Raw genomic sequence first — 21666 nt, forward strand, 5'->3', positions numbered from 1 at the left:
AGTGAGGGGCCTTACTGCAGCCACCCTACTTGAGATACTTTTGCCCTGCACGCTGCTGCTGCCCCATCTCTCTCCACCTCTGACCCTTTCTCAGAAGAGGAAGAAAATTCCCAAACCGGGAGCGATGCCGGTTCTGGAGGCGGGAGCGCGTCCTCCATTTGTGAGTCCGGCAAATGCTGCTGCGCCGCCTACACCTCCCAGCGTGCATCGCGCCCAGGCCCCAGCCGCTCGGTGGCTCGCCGCCCCGAGGCACGTTGGGAGCTGTAGTCCGCGGCGAGCGTCGTCCCGCGCTTCCCGCCGCCCTTTGCCCCCGCCCCGCCTTTCCTGCGGCGGCCAAGATGGCGGCGGAGGTGGACTTCGGGGACCGCGAGCTCTTCGGGCAGCTGGAGGGCGAGCCCGGGCCGCCCTCGCCGCCCGCCCTGGAAGAGCCGGACCCGCTGCTGCAGCTCTACGAGCGGCTGCGCGACCGCGACGAGACGGTGCAGCGGCTGCGGGCGGAGAATATCCTGGCGGTAGAGGCAGGGCCCGCGCCGGGGCGGGGGAAGGCGGGCGCGCCGCTGCCGCCGGTTCCCTTCCGGGCCAGCCCGTCCCGGCCCTCCCGGGGGGCTCCGGCTCCTGCCCGGGGCTCTGTGGGAAAGAACCCTTGGTCTCCGCCGGAGCCCGGGCGCGTTCCGAAGGGGGAGAGTACTGAGCTGGGTGGGGAGGGGGAGCCGAGTCTGGTGCTCCCAGGCTTCCTTAGAGCGCTTTTCCATAGAAACTTTTATTCTCCGAGCGGCCGGGCGCGTGCCAGCCCCACCTCAGGAGGCGGCTCCGTCCTGGGATGCGGAGATGGCTATTGAAACGGCTCTCTGAAACTGAATTGCTGCGTTCTTGCCTTTCCAGGGAAAACAAACGCCTGTGTGTTCACTTTGACAATCCATTTTAACGCAGCTACAAATAATTTCAAATTGTTGAATTGGGACAGGTTCCCTGGAGGGTTTTTAGGTTTGCTGCTGCAGCAGAATGGAATCTGAAATGTGTTATAGTTTATTTCCCATTTACAAGTACGTGTGTACTACCGTTACCTTTCTTTTGTTGATGGTTGTATATATTTTTAAAATAAAATATTATAAATCTGTTAATACAACCATTGCATATAGTGCATGGCACTATCTGGATTGTCACAGCTAGTCCTCTTTTTCATTTGTTTGTTTTCATTTTATTGTGTTTCTTCAGCAACAGGTGGATTTGTAAATAATCCCCTGTGCAGTGAAAGGGAGGAACTGAAGCTCCATTTGTTGTTCTGTGAAATTCTTGCTCGGTGTTTTCTTGTTTGCTTTGGGTGTGGGTTTGTGTCTTCCAAAGGAAATCGTATTCCTTAACAATAAGTTAACATCAGGAACTTAAAAGGAAGCTGAGAATTCTGACTCGTCCTAGGTATGTTCATGTTGACTTAAAACACTGTATGATTTATATAGAGAGAATATATTTATTTATATGTGTATATATAGAGTTTATCTAAGATAAAAGCTGGCTGAGGTAACAATCTGCCACATCTTGTTTCAATGTCCTAATCCCTGCTCAGGTGTTGGGCTTCTAAAATGCCATTCCAGTTCCTGAAAAGTCTTTTGGAATTGAATAGCAGGAACTTGGTTGGTATTGCTGTAACTCTATTTGTGTGTATCTGTTTTATGAAACTCACCTGGTCTTCAGGGAAGCAGTTTTAACATAAAGTTCAGCAGTGAGGGAAAATTACACTCAAATGTGTGAATAAATCTTAGTTAGAAGATTGTATAAATTTACTGAAGTTTGAAGAGCAGGAAGAGAATTCTGTTCATGCAGAATTAAGTATTTCTGCAGTGTGGGGGTGTTTTGTTCTCCTTCCACCTCACACCAACCAACCTGCTTTGCTCAAGAGGATAGTTTCTGTTTAAGGAAATAGGATAGGAACTTCTTAAAAGGACAGATTTTGTATTGACTAAACCTTTCTCTCTGTGCGGTCCAGACTCAGCTATCAGCTGTGTGATAAAACTGGTGAGGAATATTTACTATACCCATTGTCTGTGTTCTGTGCTGTTCTAGTGGAATCTCAGTGGAAAACCCCAAAGTTGATGGACCTCTGTTGCAGATTTTATTTATGAACAATGTCATTACTAAGTAAGTATTTTCAGGTAAAAACAATCCTGACAGGAAACGGAGGCTTTTTTGTTTCTTTGGAAATAACAGTGTTGTGCCCAAAGGGTGGATATAGATTTTATTCAATAACACACACTACTGGAGCTTGAAGGGGAGAAAGGATAATGGGCAGTATGACAGGAGTTCTGTTGCTTTCATTAGCAATATCTGGTTTTATCACAAAATGAAGGGTGACTTCCAGGAGCTTGGAGTGGGTCTGAAGACCAGTTTGAATTTCAGGAATGTTGTGGGTAAAATATAAGAAATTAATCTTTCCCTGCCTTGGAGTTGATTTTTTGCCACACTCAGGTGCTCTCTAATATCAGATTGCATTTGTGTTGGTGGGGGTTGAGAGTGGGACAAAAAACAATTGGATTTTCCCCTTTTCTAAGTTATTTAGTAAATGTTAAATGCTTAAGAAAAGAGACATCTGCCCTTTGTTTCAGCCATGCTCATACTTCATCTCTCTGTACTTTGTTCCATCCCAGGCGGTATCATCAAGAAATTGAAGATTTTATTTGTAGTTTAGTTCAAAAATATGAAGAGCAGAAGAGAAGTGAACAAGAAAAATCACACTTGAATGCTAAGCCACAGGTACTTTAAAGCTCAAATTGTCACGAGATGCTTCTTCTCCTCCATCTCTGTAATGGGAATATCGAAATACTGCACTGTTAAATGTAAGAAAAATCAAATCAAGTAGTTGTCAAACAGATGTATGTCCACTTGTTCCAAAAAATAGAGCCCAGGGCAAAGAAAAGATCCTTTCTGCCCATGAAAATGCTTCTTGAAAATTGTCCCTAGTGAAATTTCAGTGAAAGAAAATTAATAAGTTGGTTTAAATAATTAAGAGAGCTTAATGCATCCTCTTCTTCATTTGGCCCAACTTTGAGTATATGTAAGAAAACAGCTGAACAACAGAACCTATAAATTTACACTTTCTCCTCCTAGTTTAGAATTTTGATTCTTAATCAACCTTCAGTTTTGAGTAAAAGGGTGGAATAGCACATTTCTCTCCATCTTTCCCTTAGCTTTTTTGGTGAGAATGAAAATGTTACTATGCAGTGTATTTCTCATCAAAGAAACCATTAGAAAGGGGCTGTGTCATGCTTTGGGCTGTGGAAGGCTTCATGACTAATGTGGACATCTCCATCCTACTGTTGGTAAAAGGACAGAAGCTGATCCCCACATTCTCATGCCTTTTACATCACTAATTCAGGAGCTCCATTGATTTAAATTAATTATTTTTATTTTTGCTTTCCCTATCAGCCCTCCAGTGTTGTTCTGGAAGAGGACTGTAAAGGAGCCAGCTCGAGTTCTAAAAAAGTGAAAGAAGCTTTTAGTGTAAGTTTTTGACTGTGCTCTTCCATGGTAGGTCTGACTCTTCATTCTCCACATTCAGTGTACACTGCCATTAAAATAAGATCTGTTAACTGCTGTTACACTGATAAATGAAATTTAAATTCAGCATGTTTTGGCTACATCAGTGCAAAAAAAATCTTACATGTACAGGTGTGGGCTTGTATTAATTGTAAATTCTTAGAGAATGGGGAAAAAAACCTGGAAGTATTTCAAGCAGTGTAAATTTATAGAAATGCTACCAATCTCACCTAAATACTGACACATTTCTGACAATTCTCTGACTTTTTTTCTGCAGGTTGTAGGAAGTGTTCTGTATTTTACCAATTTTTGTCTCGATAAACTGGGACAGCCTATTTTAAATGAGAATCCACAGCTGACAGAAGGATGGGAAATACCTAAGTATCCTGTTTGCTAAAACACGTTTCTTTTTCCGTTTGTCAAATCCAAAGTATTCCAGTGGGTAAATTGAACTCAAATTCTCTTCAGTGGACTGTGTGTTTCTATCAAAACCATATTAATCATTAGAGATGGGATGCTTTAATGAGTCATTAATGACTTTTTTACTCAAAACAAATAAGTGTTTTGATATAATTGACTTGCTGATTGCTATCTTGAGGGTGAATGCCTTATCCCCATAAATACATCTTGTGAATTTAGGAACTTCCTGGGCCAGTCCCTAACCAGGTTTGGAATGACAGCTCGTTGCTGATTGAATAAGTGTTCTCCCTCTGTAAAATCCACTCTCTGGGAGAAGAAAAGGGTAAACTCAAACATGCTGTAAAATGCTTTTTTCCAAATGTGGGAGCCAGAGGGAAAGTCTTTTATTAAAATTTAATTATGGAATGCTCTTAAACATGCATCCATTTTAAAGTTGCTTCTTTACTGTTTATTAAAGCCAATGTTTGAAAAGTAGAATTTAGGGAAATGCTGAAAAAAGTTGGAAAATGTTGAAATGTTTTTTAATATTGAAGTCTTCCATGATAAAAGAAATTGGACAAGACATTTCTCAAGTAACATCATCTCTCCAGTTTTCCAGTATTGCTTCTGTCCTGGAAAGACTCAGGACAAGAACCCGTTTCAGAGTTCATTTCTGCAATATCCAGTTCTTTAGCTTGTAATCAAGGTCATGTCATACACTAAAAATGTCATACATTAAAAAATTACTTGTATCTGAACATAAATTGCAAATTTACAATCTCCCAACCTCTGGATGAAGGAGGTAGATGCCTAATGGGAATTTCTCCTAAAATGCCAAGTTAAGTGTGGCTGAACTGATTCTGAGTGAAATGGTTCATCAGGCACTGGCTTCTAAATGACCCAGGTACTGCTCTCAGTGACCCTGTCGTTTTGAAACTCTATCAAAATGTGGTTTAGTAAGATTGCATTGCTGTGAAGCATTTCAGAATTATTAATGGAAATTTCTGCCTGTAAACAAGAGGGTTGTAGTTTTAGCAAGTGCTGATAAAGCATTGGGTAGAAATTTAGGAGGAAACATCATAAGCTCATCTTAGCAAATAGTTTATAGTAGATATCATTTTGTAGTTTATACTCTGGATTTCATATCAAGGACCCATTTGTAACTTAATGCAGATGAGTCAGTGTTCTACTCAAAGCACTGTTAAGTTTTCATTGATATTTTAAACAAAATTGAAATTTTGCTTCATCCAGTAGCAGTTCCTTATTGAAATCTAAAGATATCAGCAAGTTTTCAGCCAGATTCTCTCCCTAGATGGACAAGAAATACAAGTAAAACCCAAAAGGTTTGTATTATTCCTAAATATAAAGTTTTGAGCTGAAAAGTTCAGATGCACTCTGTGATTATTGCCCAATTGATAAACCCTTGGACATACTTTAAATTAAATAAACCAGAGCTGAGCTTTGCAGTCAGTGGGTCTGTTCTTTTATTGACTTTCTTTAGGAAGGGCCCAAAGTCAGTGTGTGAAAAGTTTCTGAATTTTTATACTTCATTCTTCTGTTTCTTGTCTTTTTAGTGATTGGTTTGTCATCCTTGGCACTGGTGTTGTGTCATGGTTACTGTTTTGTAGAACAGCTCCTGTCTGACTTACTTGATAGATTTTTAAGACAGACTGATCTGAGAGTTGATCAGTGTAGTTTTTGGGTGTCGTTTTTATGGGAGGTCAGAAGTGAAGGGAATTCAGTTTCCAGCTGGAGTTACCTTGGACACACGTTCTTGTGCCACACTTTTGTCTCCACTTCTGGTTCCCGTCCTAATTCAGTAAAAATGAATGTTCAGAAAATAAGTTTTCCTCTGAAATCTTGGTTTTTTCACCCCAGTAATATTGCAAATGTTTCCTGCCATGGTGTGAATTTACAAGGAAGATTTAAGTTGAAGCCAGCTGCAGTTGCATTCCGGGTTTTCAGTCCAGTTTCACAAAATGCATTCCTTGAAACTGTGGGCCAGGAGTTTCCAAAGGAATGGTCCTGCTCTGCTGTTTGTTTCTACTGGTGACTGATTCCCAGTATTGTGAAAAGGACTAGACCTCTGATGATACCATTTCCTATTTCCCTCTGCCGTTTCCTCATTTCCCATGTTTTTCTTAGCACTGTGAAATCAGCAGTACTCTGTTCCTCTATTTAAGGACTGACAAAAGTTTAAGAGAAGCGGAAGACAGCACATGACATCAGCAGTGAATGATTTTGTTTTTGTCTTTCTCAAGTCTAAACCTTAAAATCTTTCAAGAATGAAAATAATTAAATGTATTTAACATTGTAAAGTTGTTTTCAGGTTTAATTTGTGCATTTTTCAAGCAGGCCCAAACCTCATTGTTTCAATTGTGGTTCTGAAGACCATCAAATGAAAGACTGTCCAAAGGTAAAGTCACCAGTATTCCAAAGACTGCTGCTCTCCAAGCTTTATGTTGGGTGAAGGAGTGCATAAATTGTAAGTTGTCCAACTCTAAACTTCCCAATTGTATTATCTTTAAGCCACGAAATGCAGCTCGTATAAATGAGAAGAGAAAGGAGTTTTTGGAAGCTTGTGGTGATTCGAGCAATCAGAATTTTCAGCAGCGTTACCATGCAGAAGAAGTAGAAGAGAGGTTTGGAAAATTTAAGCCAGGAGTAATTAGGTATCTCTTTTCTTTCCATTTGCTGTTGCACTGCTTTTCTGGAATACCTCTTCTACCTTTGGAGTGCCAGATGTTAATTGCCAGAGTTTATTAAGTCCACCTGTTGCTCTTAATTATGAGTGTATTATGTTTGAATTTGCTAAATAGAATTTTGTTTAATAAATTGCAGAGATACTTTTCAAATGAAAATTCACTGCTAGCTGAATAGTCCTACTCTTTCCCTAATGCAGGGAGATAAGTATTACTCTTTGACATCTCAAATTGCAAATTTATGATGTTCCTACTAAAAATATATTCAAAAGTCTGCAAATTTTGAGCTTTGAGTGTCCTTTCCTCTCTATTCAAAACATTTAAAGAAATCACAGTATTGTGTGGCAGTCTCCAAAAAAATCACTAGTAAATTCAGTGTCAAGTTCCACCTTTCCTGTTGATAGCTACAGTCAAGGCCATGAGTCAGAAGTAGCAGGTCAAGTAGGTTATTCTTGGTGTAGAATTAAATCTAATAAAGGGTTTAAGCATATCAGAAAGGCAAAAAGTTGTATTTCATATCAGAGCTGGTTTTGATCTAGAGTTGTTATATCTGGGATTCAAATGCAACACAGTTTGAGCTAAAACTCAGCTGTTTTACCTTGACAGCTGAAAACTCCACAAAATGTTCACAACGTTTTGTCACCAGTTAGGGATTTTTCTGGATGACATTTTGTTTTCTGTTTGTTTTCTCGACTTAGTGAGGTCCTTCAGGATGCCCTCGGTGTGACAGACAAGAGCCTGCCGCCGTTCATTTACCGCATGCGGCAGCTGGGGTACCCCCCGGGCTGGCTCAAGGAGGCCGAAATGGAGCACTCAGGACTGGCTCTGTATGATGGGAAAGGTGAGGAATATGGGGCTGCAATGCAGTTTTAGTATGAGGCTGTGGACTGGCTGCACCTTCCTCAGGAGACAAAAAAGTAACTGGTTTGTAAACCTTCATCTTCCTCCTGGAAGAGTTGCAGAGAATGTTGCGTATCAAGTCTTTTATTCCTGTAAAAATACACCTTTTTATCTGCTATGGTGTAACAATGAAACAAATTCCATAATGATTGGATTACAAAGATGGAGACTGTCAGTGGGGTTTCACTGTTAAAACCTGGAGTTGGGTGAAACTGCAAGACTTGCAAATCTCTTTTTGTCCAATTTCCTCTCCCTTTTCCTCTTAACGTTTTATGAAAGAAGCCGTAATACTCCGTAACTTACTCTTATACAGGAACAAAACCACCAGCAAGCAAACAACACATTTCTTGAAACCCAACTTAAGTAATTTACCAACTTTTTGCTAATGACCAACATTTATGCTGCATCTCAGAACAGTCCTGATGACAAATTCTGAGGGTGGTAATGGTACCTGAAGAGCAGTTGTGTAGAAATATCCAGCTGGTTTCTGGGGAGGCTTCATGCCTGTATCTGATGGATTTGGTCACTCTTACTGCCTCTGTGGATTTCACTTCTATCAATACTTAGATTCCAAACCCCTGTTCTTAAATCCTGTGGATGTTTTCAGTGGTGTTCTTAATTAACATCAATAACAATTATATTCCATTATAGGTGATGTTGAAGGAGAAGATGAGGGCTCTCCCCAACCCAAACGTATCACTTACGATGTGTCAAAGTTGGTAAATTATCCAGGCTTTAATATATCCACTCCCAGTGGGATCCCAGATGTGAGTAGCTGTTTTCTGTCTTCTAAACCACATGCTGAATGACAGTAATTGCTTTTAGCAACGAGTTAAATGTTTTGTATTCTGCATCTGACAATTTCCTTTCAACAGTCTCTTCTTTTTACGCCCTTGGTTTGGGGCTGGGGGTTGTAATTAACGTGACATCCATCTAACTGATACTTGTTATAGTTCTTGTGCTAGGGTCTGACAGTGCTGCTGTGGGGATTATTTCCATGAGACCAACAGGACAGTTTGCTGTTTTTTAAACACGAAACCTCATGCATGAATGGCTGTTTTTTCCATACGTGTAAATTTTCTGAATGTTCTTGGACTGTGAAAATCCCTGTGGGTGTTTCCATAAATATAATTTTGATCACAAAAAATGACATCAGCTCAGTCAGTGAGCAACTTCTGCAAAGCTTTGTAACAACTAGAATTAAACAAGTCAGAAGGCCCACATCTTGGGTGCCCGCTTAAGCACAGAGCACACAGGAAATGTAGGTGCTGCGCTTTTATCTTCAAAAGCATTTTAACCTGCTGTCAGTGAATTCCATCACTGATCTTAATGCCTGTGCATTAAAAAGAAGCACTTGTGCATTTACACCTTTACATTTGCCCATTTAGTGGCCTCCAAATGTGTTTATTCATTCAGTGTTATTAACCAAAGTTCTGTTATTAACCAACCATATGCAACATTATTTCTCTTTTTTTTTCTTTTTGCTGTAGGAATGGCAGATGTTTGGTTCCATCCCCATGCAACCATCTCAACAGAAGGATGTTTTTGCTCACTACCTTTCTAATTACCAGGAGGTGAATATATCTCCTTGTTATTAAAAAAACCAATGTTGTCTTTTCGTGTAGGTCATGATGATCTCTTGCTTGTATCTTCTTTCTGCACAAGGCGACAGACTTTTTATTGACACTAATGGGGGTGAAATGCTGATCTGGCTTCTGTTTTAACAGAAGATGGCTTTGTGTTTAAAATGAATTCCATTATTTCACTTAATGTTAGCAGATCCCAGTTGTGCAATGATTTATATTGGGAAAAAAGTTTGCTGTGAATTTACACAACCTAGAAGTTCCAGAATCCCCTAATAAGTGAGAAGCTTGTTAGGTTGCCATAGCCATGGCATCCCTCAAACATCAATGTCTATTTACATACTGAGTCCCCAAATAATTGTATAGTTACAAAATTGCATTAATTCTTAAAGCTGGAAATGTTAGCCTGTACACTATAATACTAATTCTTTTTTGTTTTGTGTATATTTTCTCTCCAGCCAAGTCCAAAATCCAGCAACAAAAGGGCTGCGCCTCAGTCAAAGTCTCATCACTCCAAACGACCAAGAGACGACAATTCAGAGACAGCAGCAGCTGACATGGACCTGGACTCTGGTATCGTCATTCTGCATTTTTTTTCCCTAGGTTCAACTTTTATTTTCAAAATAACTTGCTCTGAATTGAAATGTGAGAGTTAAAAGGAGAAGCCAATGTGTTAGTAGTCATTTTGGCGGTATTTAATGTGAGAGCTGACAGAGGCCAGCAGTGTCCTACTGCAGTGGCATTTGGTGTGATTGTCGCAGTGGTTTTCATATCTTCCAGTAGCAAACAGGAAGTTTCAGGTGTGCTCAGAGCAATTGCAATGTTATGTTAAAAATTCTGATCTCTTTACTTCAGGAGCATCCTAAAGAAACTTCTGTTAAGAAGACCCCCGAATCCCTAAGTCTTTGGATGAAATAACATAAATTTGCAAGCTTACAGCTTCTTAAAAATGGCAAACTCAGGGGAGGAGGATTCAGTGTTTTTTACATGTTAGAATAGCTGGAGAAACTTCTGGCTTTCCTTTTGAAATCCGTTATGAGGAATCCTTCATTGTGTCTCAATGTGAAATGAGTTTGTTCTTAATACCTTCAAGAGTAATTTTTTTTCCTTGTATGGCTGGCAGAGTCAAAATCCCAAAAAACAGTTTTGGTGGATATGAAAACCTTCGTAAAGTTTGTTCTGTCTCAGCTGAAAACCAAGGATGAGAAGACATAAATCTGGTAGTTAATCAGAACATTGGCACTCTGAATCTTGTCCTGGTCAGATTTCAGGTTATAAAAGGTGTCTTTTCATCTCCTTCTAGATCTGGAAGGGGCACAGAGATCTCAAACTCCCAACAGTTTCCAGTTCCAACCTCCGCTGCCACCTGGGTCTCCATCGATGTCCACTCCTCCGCCTGTGCCACGAGGAACACCCCCACTCACACCTCCTCAGCCTTCCACACCCACCCACTCTCCCCTCCCTAGGACTACTCCACCACCAAACCCTTCCAGTGATAGTCCTCTGCCCAAAATAGTGGACTCAGTCATGGATGAGGATACTCTGACATTGGAAGAGCTGGAGGAGCAGCAGAGGTTAATCTGGGCAGCGCTGGAGCAGGCAGAGAGCACAAACAGTGACTCTGATATTCCTGCTGACACACCTTTAACTGGGAATTCCCTTACCTCATCGCCAGCCAGGAATGAAGCAGATCTTGTTGCAGAAGTCAGGTCACCTGAGAAAGTGATCTCAGTGGAAACAGAGTTTTCTGACATCAGTGAGCAGATCCCAGAAAACGAATGTTCTATAACCAGTCCAAATCTAGAGGACAGTTTGCTTGACTTAAAGGAAAATCCTGATAATGCAGTTTCTGAAGATCTGCTGGATGATACCCTGCCTGCTCCCAACCCTGAGGTTAATGAGGAGGAAACCACAGGTGGTAATAAAGTGCCCACAAGCACTGGATCATCTGTGAAAAAATCTGGACTTGTTCCTGACATGAGCAAGTTTGCTGCAGGCATCACACCATTTGAATTTGAAAACATGGCAGAATCAACTGGGGTTTATCTACGGATAAGAAGCCTGTTAAAAAATTCCCCAAGAAACCAGCAAAAGAAAAAGACTTAAATCTTAACTGGTCTTTTGTTTTCTTAAGTCCAAATCCCTTCTGTTTCCCCCCCAGTTTTACAAACTCAGATAACCTCCTTCATCTTACAGGAAAGAGAAAATCTTGACAAATGCGAGTCTGCCCTGTTCTTCCTTAGTATCGAAGTCAGTGCAGGTTTGATCTTGTCCAGGAGTAGCGACGCAGTCAGAAAATGTAGAATTTTCCCAAATTGCATGCTTCCACTAAGGAATAACAGGACTGATGATTTGTTAAGAGCATTTTATTTGCCAATACTCGAGACTCTAAAATGCAGAGTTTGTGGTTTGGTGTTCATTATTTTGGCTAAGATTTTTATTGTCCTTGAGTTTCAGGTGGATTGGTGATTTTTTTTAATATCTGTCCTTTGTACAATAATCTACACTTTATACATTTTGCTAATTATCCTGTAGATAAGTTTAATATATTCGGAATGTTTTTAAAAAGGTCTGATGTTAGATTTCCCACATGAAAGTCTTGGCAATTGGAGGAAAATAATTGGGGATTACAGTGCTATTTTCACCATTTCAAGTATTTTTATAAATTATTTATGTGGGTCTGTTTTAATTGCCACTGTATCTTTTGTAGCATCGTCCTTCATGTAAACTTGCTGTACATACATGTTCGTGGTTGTCTACAGAGGTTTAATAAATGAGCTTTTAGCTAAAGAGTTTTTAATTGGAGTCCTGAAGCAGCAAAATGCTGGTTTTTGAAAATCGGCTGCTGAAGAAAATTGGGAAAACAAGGTGAGCAAAATGAGGATGAATATAGTTAAATATTTTAGGAAGGGCCACAACTGTTGGCTTCAGGTTTTCTTAATCAAGAAACTGTTAAAATTCTTGCCATATCATTCAGTTTTCATAATCTGAAGAGCTGCCCTCTTCTGAATGCTTAGAAATGTTACAATCCTGGTGATTGATTGTTCTAACACCTTTTTCTCCTTGTCTCGGGAGGGACCTGTGGCTGAAGTGACTGTACATTGTTCAGTTGCCAAGAGAGGGAGCACTAGGTTGATGTAATGTATTCCTTGGAGCTGGTAAAGCATTTGTCCTTCCATAAATGCAGGAAAAGTCTCCCCAGCCAAGTGTAATGCATAGTAAACCAAAGCATTTTCAAATATATAACAAAAAACTTGTGAGGGGGAATGTCGGTAAGATAATGTTAGAGAGCGAACTTAATTCTTTAAAATTCTCAGCTTTGCAGTTTGTGCATATTGCCTAAAGATCTTTAAAATACACGATACTAGCACACTCTGCATTTGAATTTCTACGAGGACCCCAGGCCTTTTGCAGTTTAAACCTTTATTTACTTCTCTTTCTTTTTTTTCTTCCTAAACTTTACAGGAAGGCAAAACCAAAGCACATTCATATGTGAATTCTGAGAGGCTGAAAGATCTTTTTGCAGCATTTACCAGTTCAGTTTATTTGGTTGCATTTGGAAAGCAAGTCAAGGTAAATGTTCATCATATGTTCTAAAAGGAATGGCTTTTTTCTTCTTAGTTTATAGGAGAAATAATATTTTTATAACAGGAGTGGACAACAAAATAATGTGCTGTTTCCACCTTCTGCACATGTTTAAAGAAAGCTCTGTTGAGAAGCATATGGAGGTCTGGTACTTCTTCCTCTTCCTCCTTCCATGGAATTAAAAGCCAGTAATGACAGTTTACAGGAGCCTTGGTGTACTGCGTCATTCCCATGTGGATGATAAAGGGATGCAGGGCAGGAGGTGATGATTCCCGGTGCACACCTTTTGGGTGTGTTGGGCTGCTCATACTGGAAACACGCAGTTCTCTCACCACACCTTAAAGATCTGCTTTTTAATGGCTCTTAGGAAATGCTGCTGCTTGAGTAGGACATGCAGCCAAAACTAAAGGAGTGCTTGTGGTTTCTTCGAGCAAGGCAGAAGAGTACACAAGATGAAAATCACCTTTATGTGCTTAGAACCTTTTGCTGCTCTGTATGGTCCATCCTCCATCACCCTTCCACTTAATTAATTGGTCACAACAGATAAGCAAAACAGTTGTGACTAAAATACTTTCATTTGTTATTCTTTTGCCTTTCAAATTGCAAAGGAAACTTTTATAAATGTTCCTGTAATGCTTTTTTTTTTTTTCCTTGAAATAATACTTTTCTGTTATGTTTTGATCTCAGAAAAACAGGCAGGGGCTGTTTAATTTCTGGGTTTAATTTTAGTAATTTAATTTCAAATAAGGATAACCATACAAAATTTTGGCACTCAGAGGTATCTTTTAAACTGTTCTTTTAAATCTTCTCTTGGAGGTGGCAGTCATCATGGATAGTGCTCTGAGAAAACAACCAGTAAGTAAAACTCCTCCTGTATTTACCTCTGCTGTAAGACACACAGTTAATTAGGGATGGGGAGTTATCCCTGCTGCTTCTCTCATGATGAGGAATTCATTCATCTGCATCTCTTAGCCATTTATCTATAATTCACTGTTCTATCAAGTGCTACATACTGTTGCACTGAAGATGCTTGTAATTAGTGAGGTTTTTAATCTGTCAGCTGTAACCACTCAAATGGGTTTTGTATATTGAAACTGCAATCAGATCACACTCTTAGGTCCTGAGGAAAAGCTGAATAGCAAAGTATTTTGGGTCCTTTTAAATCCCATTCCCATGGTGATGGGTGTGGCATAATAACCTAGATTAGATTTTACTAAAATGAATGAGTAATAAAATCTGTAATGAGGTGGGTATAGCATGAGCAGGCATCACTCAAATTTTCCCACAGATTCCTGTGGCATAGTCGTCGTGTTTATTTACAGCACTTGGAACACCAAAAATATTTTAAAATGCTCATGCATGTCTAAAAAATCAAATCTCTGCAAAATATTCTGGGTATCAGTCAGGTGGGAAGTTGTGTCTTAAAAAGATCTGAATTTCTGACTCTTAAATTTTTATAACCCAATTCACAGCACTCAAAATGTCAAGAAAAGAGAAATAGCCGAGATTCTAGAAGATATCTGAAAGACGTGGTAGCTGCTAAAAATAATTATTTTACTGCAAGCTCTGTAAGGCAGCATAGCTGGGGAAAAAAAAAAAAAAAGGAAAAACGAAGAGGAGGAAAAAGCTCCAATATAATTACAGTGTTTCAAATGCCTTGGTAGTTGCCATGGAACCCCGTAGCACCTTCATTCTGTGCCATGGCTGTGCTGCCCCTGGGAAGTGAATGCCACTGAAGATTGATGCTGTTCCTAAGAATACAGTGCAGAGTCATTGCTACATTTTGGGGGGTGGGAGGGGATGAGTCAGAGGGAGGAATTGGTCGTGATTCCTGGAGTAGCTTGAAAACAGGATGGATTTAATAACGTGGTAATTACTGCGTGGCAATTGGACACTTCCTAGACTTCAGTTAAGTACAGCAGCAGAGATGTTACATAAGGTTTTTTACAACGTGTGTTTAGTTGTCACCCGTGACTGAATAAACATTTATTTACCCTTTCTTTAGAATTCATCACTCAGTAGGAACAAAATCCTTCTGCTTTGCTTCGCCGTAGGTGAGAATTCAGCTTTTATTGGTATTTACGTAAGTGCTGGAATGATTTGCATCTTTATTAATAGACTGGTTTCTCAGTTATCAGGGAAATGAAGCACTCATCAAGATGAACATCATTGTTAATTTAAGTATCTTGTTAAAACCAGAATGCAGAAAGGATTCTTTTTAAATTTATTTAAATACAGTTCTCTGTTGTTTTACCCATGTTGAGTAGAACAAATAATGTAAAATTGGATGAAAGCTTGTCTTGTGTAGCTCACCAAATAACATGGGTTTGGAGAGCTTTTTCTTTTATTGCTGCTGGGTAGTCTGGCTGACCTGGGGAAGGGAACCGGTAAGTACATTAGCAGTGAAAAGACTTCTTGCAGCCTTTACAGAAAAGAAACTACAGAAAATAGTAGTGCAAGTGCTGGGATTTTTGAAGCAGCACTTCTGAGATTAAAAAAAAAAGCAATTAGCTGCCTTTTCTGTAGCAGATGTGACCATCAGTTCTGTATAGGAATTGCCAGATGTGCATATTGAAGAGATCATTCAGATGGAAAAAAAATTTGTACTCAAAATCTTCATACTTGGGTGAATACGTCCCATTGAATAGAAAAATGGATCTCTTCAGTCAGGAGATCCTTACATTCAGTTCTTAAAGGACAACACTTTAGCTCTTTAGAAAGCTTCAACAACCTTGGACCCTTCACAAATCTGAAAAGGGGGAGAAACAGCTGCAACTGGTGTTCCCACGTTATTGAGAACAATTTTAATTCTAAAGCGAGCCTTATACTTGTGGCCAGGATGCCAGTAGTTACGTGGGCATCCTGAATTTCCCTGGAGCATCCAGCAATTCCTGTTTCCGTGGAGTTATGAAAATGCCTATATATTATTTGTTGACTGATCTGATCATGCTGATCAGAAAATAGAGCCACCAGGACTGGAATCAAAGCTACTCTGGCTTTAAATCATATCTAATCCTTTATAGGAGTGTGGTTTATAGTACCAGGATCTTTTATTACAATGATTCCTGCAAATTGGCTGTGCCCTACTGGTGCAGACTGGTTCACAGGGACTGTCAACCATTTGCAGCTGGGATGAACTGAAGTTACAGTTGCTCCAAGGCTACTTTTTCATGGTATGAAGTCAATTCTGGTCAAAGGATGGATAACAAACTCTCTTTTTTCCTACAGGACTATAGGATCTTGAAGCTGAATCTGTTCAGTAGGAAATTACTGGAAAAAACAGTGGCACATTCCCTTGATCTGTGTGACATTCTCAGTTCTTGCCTTAGTACAGGACATTTTTACTGTAGCTTTGCAAGGTAGTGAAGCAAAACTACTTACACCTTTAAACCATGTTTTATCCATTATTTCCCCACTGTTACTGACTGCTTCCACATTATGACAAGTTCTAAAATAACAGCAGAAAGTTGCAACTTCTAGTTTCCATCTTTAAGCTGACTTGCAGTTGCTGTACTCTGTCCTAGATGCATCAGTCTGGTATTGCTTATACAATTATAATGCTGTGCACTGAACTGCAAGCATTTGAGATGAACTTATGTGGTGGCAAATTAACTGAGAGACAAAACATCAAATTAATGAAGGGGAATGATAGATACACTTAGAGAAAAACCCATTCGACATTAGCATGAGATCAATACAGAAAGCTCAGATCTGCACCTCCACAAAGAAACACAAAGGTTCACCATGGTACTCTTAAGCCAGCAGACATTTTGGGCAAGTATTCTGTAAAGTTAGTACAACTCTCCAGTTTCTACTCTAATTTTTGTGTTAGGGATTATTTCCACAGCTAGGGGCTGCAGGGTAATTTTTTTAAAAAGCAGTCCTTTGCCAGTTCTGCCCTTCTAAATACAACCCAATGTTTAAATCCTGAAGTCCTTATTCAGCAAAACTTTTATCAAATTTTGCAGGGAGAAAGAGGGGTGGGTGTTCGTGGATTCGAGTATCTGTTTCACCATCTAATGGCCGTGGCAAGAGATTGTGTTTAACGTTTAGGAAGTGAAATTCAAACAAACATTGCTAAATGCTGATGTAGTTGAAACCTATTATTTGGGGGAGTGCATCACACCATTTTGTGCTTTACCGTGCTGGATTAATGCCAAAGAACGAAGCCAAAATGAAACACAAATTGCAATCAGTCCCCAGCAATGGAACTGCATTCTCATCACCCTTTTGTTCGAATGGCATCATGCAGAAACCAAACAAGCTGTGAGACTGCAAACTGAGGTTTGCTTTGTGAGGAATTCAGCAGTGATGGGCCAGCTCTGGCTGGGCTCTCCTGCCTGTTTATAAGAGGGGAAGAAGTGAAGCAGAGCTGTTTGATTTAGTCTTGAAAATCGGTATTAAATTGATGATGATGGCGTTGGAGCTGCTGCTCCAGCTGTTTAAACTTTAGCAGTGGGATAACGCCAGCTTCCAATGTGTTGCTTCAGAAACACAATGAAAATAAAAATATTCAGTACTTTGGGATGATAAATTTCTGCATGAGAAATTTCTGGGCACCAGGACAAAAGGAAAATGGAGCGAAGCAGCAGACAGTGAAGTTATTCACCCACTACAGCGATGTGCTTCACACCTCCCCGTCTGTGCCCACCCTCTCCCCCTCCCACCCAGCCGGGCTCTGCCGCAGCGACGGCTCCGGGACCACCGGGCGCGGCGGGCTCACCCCGAGCCGGGGCAGAGCCGCTCCCTCCCGCGAGCTGCGGCTGCCGCGGGGCGAACAAAGCGGGGGGCGGACAAAGGGAGAGGAGGGGTCGCGCGGAGCTCGGGGGCACCGCCGGTGCCGCTGGTGCAGTCCCCGCCCCAGCGGGCGCAGACGTTGTGCCCGCCCCGCTCCGCCTCCTGCGAGCCGGGGCGGCGCCGCTGCAGAGGGGGAGCGGGAGCAGGAACAGGAGCGGGAGCAGCAGCCGGAGGAGGCGGCGGGAGCTGCGCTGGCGGCGGGGCCGGTGAGGCGGCGGATCCGGGGGGGGTCCGCCCTGAGGAGCGCGCGGGGCGGCGGCGGCGCCTGAGGGCGGGGGGAGCCGCGGCCGCCGCCTCCCGCCTCGGGGCCTCCGCGCTTCCCGTCCGGGCGCCGCGCTGGGCGGGTCTGAGGGCGCGGGGGTCGGCGCCGAGGGGCCGTCGGGGGCAGCGGTGGGGCCGTCGGGGGCAGCGGCGCCGGCGGGCCGGGCCCCGGCGCTGAGGGCTGTTAGCGGCCGCCACACGTGCTGCCCGCGCCGCTCCGCAGCGGCTGCTCCGGCGGCGGCCCGGCCGAGCCCCGGCGGGACGGGGCGCTGCGGACGCGGGGCGGCCTCGTCTCCCTCAGCCCGCGGGGTGGTTGTCCGGAGCGGGGACACGAGGGGTGGATCGCTGCCTCAGATCGGGTCTCGCCCTGGGAAGCTGCGGTGCTGTGCTGGGTCACCGGTGGCTTGAGCGAGTGATTCTGAGGGAAGAGATCTGCATATTCCTTATATTCCTTGGTAAGTGCTGACCTGCAATTGCCAGCATCCTGCACTTACATACGGATATTTTACTAATAATCTACCTTGGCATTTTTGGTTGGTTTTTTTTTATGGCCGCTCCCCATCCTCGCGTTGTTATAAAAGCTGCTGGTTTCCAGGTGAGCTGCTCTTGCATCCCCTCAGGTGGCTCAGGAGACTTTGCTGCCATGTTCTAGCCAGTGTCAGAGCTGCGGGATTCCCTGGCACAGGCGCTGCTCCAGGCCCCTCCTGTTCCCGCTATAGTGCTGTACCTCAGGCGATGCAGTGCTCCCTTTTCTATGCCATAGCTGTCATGGGGCACAAGGTAATTGGTGCTGTTGCTCACAGGGTAATGTGGCTCCTGCTGCATAAAAAATCAGGAGTTAGTTTTCCCTTTCATCTTTGTTCTGATTCCGTGCTTTAAATAATTTTTGAAAATATAAACAAAAGCCGACACCAAAGAAATCTTCCAGAACAGAGCATGGGGAGGAAAACTTACTCTGTGATTGCATGTGCTGATAATTAAAAATATGACTCTGAAATGAAGACTTGTTTCTCCCCACCCCTTCACTTACCCACTGTGCTGAATGGGCAGGGTTTTATAGAAGTTCACAGGTTGCTTTGAGATCTTTGAGCAGAAGGATTTTAAAACGTGATACTTGTGTTGACACGTAGGAAGAAGAAAGAAAAAAAGGTATGAAAGAGGAAATGCCTTTATGCTGGCTGCTTTGCAAAGTATTTTACTGAAAGAACAGAAATATGCATTCTAAATGCAATGTAATTCTGAAACTAGCAGCGGCAGAGAGCCGTTTTCCTAAAGTGTGTGTCCGTGTGCACCTGCTGCAAGAGTAGGAAGATTGCAAAGTAGATACTGTGGAGGAAAAGTAAACACCTCCCCTCCACCCACAGCAGCATTTCTTATTCTAAGGAAAGTTTAACTGTTCAGGTACAAAACTTCTTCATTTACATGCTGAGGATTATTAGTTCTTGGTGTAAAATGACAAGATTTCAGTATTCTCTTCCTGCCCAGTCCTTCTACACATGCTGGGAGATTTTCTCTCCGTGCTAGAGTGCACTACAGCTTTGTGTGTATTGAAGGGAGAGGGATGAGTTGGCTGAAGCAGAAAAGCTTGGAAATGTGACCTCAAATGTCCATATCTTTAGGGATCAAGAGGGAGATTTTATTTGGCAAAAAAAGAGTTTTATATAATTTGTATGGTTTCCCTTAAAGAGAAGATCTCAGCTTTCTAGGGAGGGCAGAACACCAGCTGTCTTGTATGCTCCTTCCAGATGGATTCTGTAGGGAATAGCAGCCTCTTTCCTCATGTGATTACACTGTAGGAAGGAGCAGAGCTCCTCTGCTGATTGCTACGACTTCCTAGAGCTCCTGAAGATGTCCTGTCTGACTTGCAGGTTGTATCTGTTTGCTGGCTTCTGACTGTGGATAGCCAAGACAGCCTTTATTTACTCAGCTTGGGTAGATTGCATAATTCCTTTAGTGTTCCTCCCTTCATCCTTTTAGCCCTGTTAAAGTTTTTCTTGGGAGGGACTGAGAATATTTCAGAATAGGTCCTCCTTAAAAAGAAATAGAGAGCTCTGCCTTGCCAATATGATTTTTCAGAGCTGCTTTTCTTTCTCTTTCTAAAACACTCGGGTCAAATGTTAACTCTGTATGTTGAATGCAAGTTTTCTAATGTTTGAACATGACAACCATGAATGAATGCAGCTCTTGTTTAATCCTTTGGCATTCCTTAGGGACTACTGGCTCTGCTGGCACATATAAAGAGTAACTCACTGGAATCCTTATTGGAGCGGCATGTTTGGAAATGCCTCAGATGGATGGTGTTTTGTTATTTAATGAAAGGCAATTATATACTGCATTAGCTGTAAGCTCAGCTGCCCTCAGCCCCATGCCAGTTTCTGCTGGAGCAACCATTTCTTTGGTGTTGACCAGCAGAACTCCTTCAGCAGCTCCCTGGTGGTTTAAACACCTCCTGCTTGTGCAGGTGTCTGTCCTCCACATCCATTTGTTTTTGCAATGATGCTGCACTCTGTGACTGACCCTCAGAAAGACCCATAAGTCTTGTACTGGCTCCTGGCCCCCGAAAGGCTGTGAAGGATTTAGAAGATGTATCTAAGGACATGCTGTACAAATTTGTGCTTTAACACCCACCTAAGTTTTTCCACTTGGCATATCTCATTAATTATTTGTACAAACTCATAAGAATAGTACCATACATTCTTTGAATTTATAAAACACATCTTCACTCTACTGTTTCTAGAAGAACCACCATTAAAAGCCATTTGTTTCCCCTGATCTTTATAATCTTACTGTCTATATTTTTAGCTTATTATGAGGGGAAATTGCAAGGCAGAGAGAGAAACTCAGTATTGTATAGAATTAGCTTATTTGACACTCTCATTCTGCTGCGCTGCTTGGCAGCAGCATCCACTCAATCACAGCAATATTTATCTGAGTTCTGAATTTGTACTTGTCCTGAGCTCTCTGCCAGCCATGCAGCAGTCGTGCTAATTTCAAAGGCTAAGAACATGGAGAGCTAAAAAGAGACAGCTGACTTGATGTTTTCACCCAATGTGAAACAGTTACAGTTTCACCCAAGTCTATCAAAATTAAATCCTTACTATAAAAAGCAGCATCTTTGTTTCAGCTGCTTCAGTTGTAATTGTATTAGGGAGAAGCCTTTGTGCCTTTAAATGGTTTGGGGTTTGAGGCTGGTGGGAGATGATATTTTCTTTCTCATAATTTAAATTGTAGTTCCTAAAAAACTTGACGCTCTACAATTCCAAAATCATCATTTTATCGTGACTGATTGCACTTACTGGCATGGTTGAAGTGCATTATCATCAACAGAAGTCAGTGTGGACAGCCAAACAAATTGTTCTTTATCTTATTGAAATGGAGGTCTCTGGGGAAAGACAAGAATTTATTGGGAAAAACATATGAAAACTAGTAGGTGATGATACTGGGCTTAGCAGAAGAGGTGGCAATTAATTTACTTAGATGGAAACTTTCTCTACTCCTCAATCCTTGACTCCTTCTGTAGGGAATGATGTGCTGAGGAGGGAGGATCATGTGCTTTCTGATCTTTTAATAGACCAGAGCAGCAGTGTTTTTATAATCTGTGTTCAACTTGAAGTGTTAGAGTTTGCATCATATTAACAATTATCAGCTCTTCCTGATTAATTAAAGATAGGCAGAATCTTTTTAAAAAGACTGAACAGGCTGTGTTTGAAATAGCAATAGATTGTGAAAAAATTAGTCACAAATTGCTGGCTTGAAATAGTTTTTTAGTGCTACAGACATCCTCTCTCATTTGTACTTCATAAGAATATATTCATATTCAGCATGTTCAACAGTCTGTGTTTCAGTGTTTCCTTACTGAGGATCCTGAGGCATTTAGGAATCTGAATGAGCATAGCAAGTTCTAGAAT

General features: G+C 41.6%; 2 protein-coding genes across 11 annotated transcripts in view; both read left to right on the plus strand.

Moving 5' to 3' along the window:
• The first annotated feature begins 312 nt into the window (after positions 1 to 312).
• Positions 313 to 11905, plus strand: ZCCHC8 (zinc finger CCHC-type containing 8). 2 transcript variants are annotated; one of them, XM_048323305.1, is made up of 14 exons: positions 313 to 501; positions 1374 to 1416; positions 2062 to 2136; positions 2643 to 2748; positions 3421 to 3495; positions 3809 to 3912; positions 5208 to 5273; positions 6286 to 6346; positions 6460 to 6602; positions 7331 to 7473; positions 8184 to 8299; positions 9023 to 9106; positions 9574 to 9688; positions 10419 to 11905. In XM_048323305.1, exons 1-14 carry the CDS (start codon positions 339 to 341, stop codon positions 11219 to 11221), a joined length of 2097 nt encoding a protein of 698 aa, XP_048179262.1. In that variant the 5' UTR covers positions 313 to 338; the 3' UTR covers positions 11222 to 11905. The 2 variants fall into 2 exon arrangements, with proteins under 2 accessions (XP_048179262.1, XP_048179263.1); XM_048323306.1 differs by lacking the exons at positions 313 to 501; positions 1374 to 1416; positions 2062 to 2136; ... (1 more) ...; positions 3809 to 3912; positions 5208 to 5273 and having other exon boundaries at positions 3473 to 3495.
• A 5691-nt stretch (positions 11906 to 17596) lies between these two features.
• The window catches only part of CLIP1 (CAP-Gly domain containing linker protein 1), a 61551-nt gene continuing 57481 nt past the window's right edge, over positions 17597 to 21666 (plus strand). For 7 of the 9 annotated variants that reach the window (XM_048323100.1, XM_048323103.1, XM_048323107.1 and 4 more), the window contains exon 1: positions 17598 to 17703. The gene's annotated coding sequence lies outside the window, so the exon portion shown is untranslated. Of the gene's footprint in view, positions 17704 to 18079; positions 18214 to 21666 lie in introns of those variants that run through there. The other 2 variants (XM_048323109.1, XM_048323101.1) reach the window with 2 other exon arrangements.

This window comes from Corvus hawaiiensis, chromosome 18 (genome assembly GCF_020740725.1).
Source record: "Corvus hawaiiensis isolate bCorHaw1 chromosome 18, bCorHaw1.pri.cur, whole genome shotgun sequence".
Classification (NCBI taxonomy): domain Eukaryota; kingdom Metazoa; phylum Chordata; class Aves; order Passeriformes; family Corvidae; genus Corvus; species Corvus hawaiiensis.

What these genes read in the sequence shown, in the direction of transcription:
- ZCCHC8 (XM_048323305.1), top strand. Translation starts at nt 339, where the DNA reads ATGGCGGCGGAGGTGGACTTCGGGGACCGCGAGCTCTTCGGGCAGCTG. An exon ending in ATACAAGTAAAACCCAAAAG is followed by an intron (nt 5,274 to 6,285) that starts GTTTGTATTATT and finishes TTTTTCAAGCAG; the next exon opens with GCCCAAACCTCATTGTTTCA. An exon ending in CTCCCAGTGGGATCCCAGAT is followed by an intron (nt 8,300 to 9,022) that starts GTGAGTAGCTGT and finishes TTTTTGCTGTAG; the next exon opens with GAATGGCAGATGTTTGGTTC.